The 7,486-nt window shown below is 45.2% G+C and overlaps 1 protein-coding gene across 1 annotated transcript in view; it reads right to left on the bottom strand.

The window, feature by feature from the left end:
- TXNDC9 (thioredoxin domain containing 9) overlaps positions 1 to 7,486 on the bottom strand; it is a 22,577-nt gene that overhangs the window by 9,190 nt on the left and 5,901 nt on the right. Inside the window, exon 3 of the mRNA XM_019523988.1 lies at positions 6,119 to 6,237. Coding sequence (XP_019379533.1) covers positions 6,119 to 6,237 — 119 coding nt within the window. The remainder of the gene's footprint in view (positions 1 to 6,118; positions 6,238 to 7,486) is intronic.

Here is a 7,486-nt window from a genome sequence, read left to right as displayed (position 1 = left end):
TTTTTTAATGAGGATGGGGTGGGAGACGGTGTCAAAGGCCTTGCTGAAGTCTAGAAAGACTACGTCCACAGCAACACCTGCATCCATTGCCTTTGTGACCTGATCATAAAAGGCAATCAGGTTGGTCTGACATGACCTGCCCCTAATGAAACTGTGCTGGTTGCCCTTGAGCATCATCCCTGAAGCCGGCCCATCACAGATGTGCTCCTTGAGGATCTTCTCAAAGAGTTTCCCAAGGACAGAGGTAAGACTGACAGGCCTATAGTTGCCCGGGTCCTCTCTCTTCCCTTTTTTGAAGATGGGGACCACGTTAGCTATCTTCCGTGGGTCAAGCCATGATCCCTTTTCCACGTGTCCAAGCAATGGCCCTTTTTCCCCAACAGAGCTGGGCTGTGGTGGGGGCTGCACCCCATTCTCCTCTGTGTGGCTCAATGGTGTTGGCCCCAGTGCTGGATCAGGACTACCAGTGTGATACTGCCTATGGACAGATGGGGCGCTACCCATCAGGCCCACTAGGGAACAAGCTTGAGCACAACTGGTTTAAATATATCAGTTTAGTATACTCAGCCATTGATGGCTAGAAAGTTATATTTAATTTGCTATTGGAAACTGGCTTGCAGATAAAGTAGATATTGCATTAGAACAATGATTCAAGGAATGGCAAGTGTTCTTTGGTTTCTAAAAGCCTGTCTGTGACAAAGTTTCCTTCAAGGCTCACTGTAACCAGAGCAGCATAAACAGAGAGATAATGGAACCTGCCACATTAGCTAGGTCACAGTGACCAGCTGCTGAGAGCCTTGGGATTTCTAGTTTCGGTGGACAGACCAAATTAGGCAGCTAGGGCATGCCCAAATTAAGATGTGTCCATGTGATGGGTTTGGGAAACAAAGGAATATGCTGACAGAACAGAATGTGGACAGCATGACAACCACAGGGAGACCAAGCAAGGATGCCTAGGAATGAAGAGTCAGAGGGCAAAAAGAACATAAAAGGAGAAATTTCAGAGCAGCAAAATGTTCCCCAAGGGTGAACCCGAAGCCTCCAGGGACAGAGGGCACACCACCAGCTGTCTCACCCACCCCACTAAGAGGGGTGGGCCTCAGCCCTCAACCACCAGGCTGCTGACATATGACATTCAAGAAAGAACCACAGGGTGAAGTTCATGTACTGGTCAGATGTACCTTCCCTCTGACAGCCCTAAAACTAACAGATCGGGGGGTTATTTTTTTTGCCTTGCCTGCATTATTCTTATCTGCTATCACTGTGTATCAATAAAATTTGCCTATTATTGAATGGAGAAGTCGTAGTTGATCTGAGAGCTTGGGCCCACCTGAAACAAGGTACCTGGCTCATAATTCCAGTGCCAACAACTGGCGACTCCACCAGGACAAAGACCCTGTGACTCTGGGACTGGGACCAAGTCCAGTGCCAACAACTGACCACTAGTACTCAAGGGCAGTAACCTGATTGATCAGGGAATTTGTTGGTACAGAGTGAGCCTCTTGAGGGGTCAACCAAGACTCCTGGTAGGGTGAGGCTGTGGAACTATGGGTGGAGACCTGTGTGTGAGGTGAAACCATATGGTAGTTCCAGCTAGGGTTGTAAGCTAAGTAACCATTACCAAGTCAGAGTCTTTTGTGTGGGAGATTGGTTTGCTGCACTGCCAACCAGGGGATGATTGCTTGTCTGGGTCAGGTAGAGTAGTATACAGAAGTACAGAAATGTTAGTGGCGGGAGCAGAAACTCTGATGAAGACAGCACTGCAACCTGATCTTGGAGAGTGCCTGAAGTCCATGGTTTGGATCAGGGTATGAAGTCGGCTTGGGTTAAGTAAGGTATCCTCTTATTGCAGGTACAATAGGAAGCCAGGGACAGAGAAAATTAACCTCACTGCTGGAGGACTGTGTGAATTAGGAGAGTACTTGGGACTGAGGCATTTGTAAGCATGGATGTGTTTGTGACAGGCGAAGAGCCTAAAGGAGAGGGCTGCTTTGCAGGGATTGTTAATGGCATGTAAGACATTGTTTACTGAAGTAGCACAGATGCCACAGAAAGCTCCAGAGAGTCAGGAGCAGTGTTATGCATTTGCTTTGGAGACTGTAGAACTGGAAGTTACTGGTATGGGTTATGGCAAGCCAGAATGTTAGCCAGGCAATGCAGCTTCAGGGAGCTCAGACACAGTTAAAGGAAGAGCAGGAAGGATCCAGCCCCACCCTGAGATCAGGGATGGGGGATGTGAAATCTTGTGATGCTGTGTATCCCTGTGAATAGAAAGTGTCACTAAAATTGGATTTTTAGAGGTGGCTAATTATCCTAGTATGCTAGGAGGGGACACAGGGAAGATAAGTAATGTTATTGGATACCTGTGCATTCTCTTTTGGTTGCTTTGGTTCACTGTGCCAACGTGCACTTTGTGCACTGGATGATGGGGGTGAGGGATGTCTTTGTTCTCCCCCTGTCCAAGAATAGTGTGCATATTCTATGAAGGAAACTGTTAAAAGATTAAGGCAGGAAGGTGTTTACCAAAGCTCAGACTGCAGCTGTGTAAACAAAAGGTGTTTTTTTCTGAAAAGTTGACCCATGGTTTTGAAGTTCTTTTTAGGCTTGGAAGGTTTCCTGCAAGATTGTATATAGTTTGTTGATGGATCTAGTTATTATGCGAAGGAGACCCTGAGAACAGGATTTGCTGGATAAATGTAAAACCAGGTTAGAGAGACAGTAGCTTTGCTGTCAGATACAAGTCAGAGCTTTGCTGGATTAGTTTGCTGAGAAAACAACGCCAGATGAGCACAGATTATGAAGCCTACAGTCCAGGAAGGATATGGTTAAAGCAGTGTCATCAGAGTTATAAAAGGGTCTGTCAAGGGAAAGAAAGGCTGGAAGTTAAAGGGAAACCAATAGGGTGAATGTTAAGACCCAGAAGGGAGTGTGGGGACTTCAGAGAACTGCTGGAGAAAGACCTGAGAGGTCTGAAAGCCAAGAGGGGCAGAGCATAAGTGAGGCAGAGAGCCCATAGGTCTGCAGCCCAGGTGAGACAAGTGTTAGCAGGGCCAGGTGTCCAGGTCCCACTGGCCCAAGAGCGGGGCCAGGACCCAGAGAGGGGTCAAAGTCCAAGGGACAAGACTGGAGACTGAAGGGGTCCAGGAGCCTGTAGCCCAAAGAGGTCTGGGAAAGCCCTGAGAGACTGAGAGGTCTGGCATTGCAGAGGCAGTACCAGGGCCCTAGAGAGGTCAAAAGATTGAAAGAGACCACTGCTGAGACTGCCAGAGCTGGGAAAACGTAGGATCTCAGGTGGCCCTAGGTGGGGCCAAGATCTTGGAATGTAGAGCCTTGTGTGGCCACAGCTCAAGTAAAGGGGCCAGGGAGCCCAGAAATGAGATACTGTGCCCATGAGGGGTGAAGATGACCAGGGCAGGAGAGCCTAGAGATTGGTCCTGGGTAGGACCTGGAAACTGAACCCTCTTGAGACAGGTTGATGTGGTGAAGCTATTTGTGGCGAGGTAGTCTCTACAAAATGCCACATGTTGCCACCCAAGGGACAGGCGAGTATAGGGTGCCGTGCCTGAAAACCCTAGTTTCCACTGCTTTGTGGGTCACCCTTTGAAGGGAGAAGACTAGGAAGAGCATACAGATACATGGATAGACAGCTGGGGCCTGTACTGCATCTGCAAGCATCAAAAGTAGAAGATTAAATGATATACCATACTAAGGAAAACATGGCGGTCTAGCTTTAGATGGCAAGGGCCAGGGCCCATTGTAAACAAAAGCCAGCTAGTGTCAAAAGTGATTCCATGCCTCTCAGTTAAAGAAATGGAAAGGTACCTGAACTAACCTAAAGGGGATTGAGCCCCTCTCTTTTTTTAAGTCTTTGTGTTTTGCAGAATATGGACCACCTCTGAAGCATCAAGAATCAGATGTGGTACTGACTGTTGAGTGGAAAACTACCTGGAATGCTGAGTAAAAGTTATTTCTTAAAACCTAAGTTATCTGTTTCAAGGCTCTCCAGACATGTGCCTGCAGCATGGTACCATTCCAGAACACACCCCATCACAGTACAGCATGTAGGTGAAATGCTTTCACTTCCCACTCCTTCCCAACAATTTCATCATGGACTGTCAGGGGTCATGCTTGTAAAGGCATGGGCTTACTAATAAAGTTCACAAGGAAACATGCACTCCAACGCAGCTTTCCTAAATGGTTCCTGTTTCCCATAGGCTTATCTCTGCCAGCCCCTTTGCCTGGGAGCTAGGAAGAGTTTCTACGAAGCACAGCTTATCCAGCCCTATGGCTAACTGGTTTTTTTACCATTTACCAAGCAGGCTGAGGAAACTCTCTCAGAAAGCAAGGTTTGAAAGACCAGGGAATTTTGGTACCACAAAGCAGCAATTCCCTGGGCTTCTTACTTGGGAGTTCCACTTCTCTCTCTCTCACGTTTCTGTCTCCTCTCTTCCCCAAAAGGCCCAATTTAGTTGTGTAATCTGTTTGTCACAGGACTCTGCTCATTTTCTCTGCCTGGGGAGGTACAGGATTGGACCCATCACCCCTTGAAAAAGCTAGTCACCTTGCGACAGTAACTTAATCTTGTGGTTGAGATACATGGAACAGAATACACCTTCCCACAAGCTGCTGGCTGCCAGAACTCCGTAGTGAGTGTTTTCACTTGGTATGCTCGCTTTCCAAACGCTTCAGTGGAATTTTGCTACGATACTTTAGGAGGAGCAGAATCAGGCTGAAGTCTTTTAAGAGGTAGCCTAGTCAGATGTGTACAGTGACTAACAAATCAACATCAACTTTCCACATACTATTTCTGCTACCAAATTCCTCCCCCCACCCCTGGCCAGATAACCATCCTATAGGGAGGTCAAAAGCCACCCATTCAAAAGTAATGTTATCTATATTCATTTACATAAGCCCTTTTCTTGGCTGCTCAACATTAAAAGAAATGTCTGAATGAGTATATTTTTGCAAATGCCTGTATAGTACAAAACACAGTCTGAGTCAACTTGAAACTGTTCAAATTCAGGTCAAATTATGTAAATAGCTTCAGATGAATAAGGAAAAAAAAAAATCAACACTGAAAAGAAACATTTTGAAAAATTAAAATTCTAGATTTGCAAGGGGATTTAGGCATAATTATGAAGTCAGCAAGATGGACCCCTGACCACGTATAACACTACAGCCCACTGGTAAGGACTCTCGCTTGGAATGCAAGAGACTCAGGTACAAACCCACACTTTGATTCAAAGCAGGAATTTGAACCATGGTGTCCATTACCCAAAAGAACAGCCTACCCACTGGATTACTGTTTATGCTGGTGTCAGTCTCTTTCACTCTCTCTTGCTGAGCCTGCTTCTTTTGAATATTAAGTATTCATAGTACCAGACACAATGTCTCTACATAGCCTAGTGAACCCTTACCCGAGAACAGGAAAACCTAGGTTTAGTCTTTGTTTCAATGTGAATAGCCTTAAGAAGTGACACTGAGGGACATACCTCCTTCCAAAAACAGACTACAGGTCTAATACTTTGGGATATTCTCCAGGTGGGTGGGAGATAACGATTCAAATACTTGCTCTAAATCAGACACAGGGAACATAAACTCAGATCTCCCACATCCCAAAAAATTTCCTAGTGGCAGATTCCAGATCTAAAGAAAAATTCTCTCTTAAATTAGGTTTTGTGAATGGTGCCCAAGTACTCGTGTAAACTTAGCCTTTTGCTTTTACATAAAAATGATTTCCCTGCCCCCCATTTTCTTTAAAACTCTGAAAAATACAAGTTTCAGGTAGATGTGAAATGATTTTTTTCGCTTAAAGAACCACTTCTCTCAAAACTAAGCATTGATGATACCATGAAGCAAAATGCTCCCCTTCAAATTCTTAGCCTATCTGAGATGAATTTACTAAATTAGACAGCATGCCAAGATGCTGTTATGCATAGAGCATTTAGCATATGTATTTACCTTTACGAGTTGGGTGACTAATTACAGGTCCCACTGAAACGATCAGAAAACAAAACCTTAAAAACTAGGGAATTTTGGTACCCCCAGATCCTACAGTTTTTGAAACAGTGTATACTTATTGCTGCAAAATCTTTTCAACAGAAGTTATTTATAGTACCTTAAAGTTGTATCTCTATAGAAATGACAAACCACATTGTTACTCTCTTTGACTTCTTGGAAAAAGTCTCTCTCACTTGGAATCTCTCTGTATTCTCCATGTCCCTTTGAAAGCCATTCCTAATGATAAGAAAGCAAAAAGTTAGTATTTTCTTGATACTTTATTCTGTGATTATTACTTTTAGAAAATCTGATACAACATAGAAAACAAACAAACAAGCATACGTTTATGTTAAGATACGATTATCCTCCAAAAGCTTAACCAGTTTTAAAACGGGAAGTAAAAGAAAAGTTCACTAGGGGAAAAAGCCCCAGAGAAATAATTATAGTTAGAGTGAGACGTTTCTTTTTCTACTTTGTTTAGTGGAAGAAAACCACTGATGCACACACATCACTGCAGTCTCCAATTTTTTATGGCCAGTAAGCAAGGAAGAGGTCTTGCTTTAGTGGGAGCTGCAATCCTTGTACAGAACTCTTTAGAATTTCATGCCTCCATTTCCCTGTATAGAGAGGTTAAACCCCTCCATTCAGAACGAGGCATAAAACCAAAGGCAAAAAGTTTTCATGGTCAGTTTGGGAATCTCAAGGCTGCAATACAGGCTTCTGGTCTTCAGAAATTCTCTACACCTTGGAAAGGTTCCCCCCAAAGGATTACACCTAGAACTAAAACAATTTACAGGGAAGCAGCACAGGTTGAAACGTATTTGCTTCAGCTTTAAGAATCATTGACAGTATATTTGTAGGATTTTTTTTAATCTGTAATATGCATTCACATCTTAACAGCAAGAAAGCTGCCAGAATTAGCTTTACAGTTCACAGAATCACAGAAAAGTAGGGCTGGAAAGGACCTCAGGGTCATTTAGTTCAACCCCTAGCCAGAAGCAGAATCATTCCTATCCAAACCATTCTATACAAATCCTTGCCTAACCTATTACTAAAACTACATAGTAGTGGGTGCACCAATAAAGATTTTTTTGGCTGATACTGACGGCCATTATTAACCAGCCATATTGGCCAGCACCTAACTGATTGCCGATATGCAGCCCGGCAGCTTGGAGAGCAGTGTCCAGCTGGTCAGTCTGTGGGGGTGGGGAAAATGGGGCAGTTAAGGGGCACTGGGCAGTTTGGGGCCCCCCACAGTGAGGGAGGGAGTGGGGCAGGTGCACCCAGCTGGGGCGGGGCGGCTCTCGCTGCTGTGCACATCCTAGGGGAGGTTTGGGGGGGGGGCATGTGTCCCCCAGATCTGTGCATAGGGCAAGGGCGGGCTATCTGCTGCAGGCTAGGGCTGGGGGCTGTGCCGGCCTCATCCCAGCACGGGGGGCTGGGCCAGGGCTATTCTTGGGGAGGGGAGCAATGCAGTGCTGGGAGG

Source organism: Gavialis gangeticus, unplaced genomic scaffold (genome assembly GCF_001723915.1).
Source record: "Gavialis gangeticus isolate Ggan-Ray unplaced genomic scaffold, GavGan_comp1, whole genome shotgun sequence".
Lineage (NCBI taxonomy): Eukaryota > Metazoa > Chordata > Crocodylia > Gavialidae > Gavialis > Gavialis gangeticus.
The sequence above is the reverse complement of the archived record's forward strand: the minus strand, read 5'-3'. Positions and strand labels throughout refer to the sequence as shown.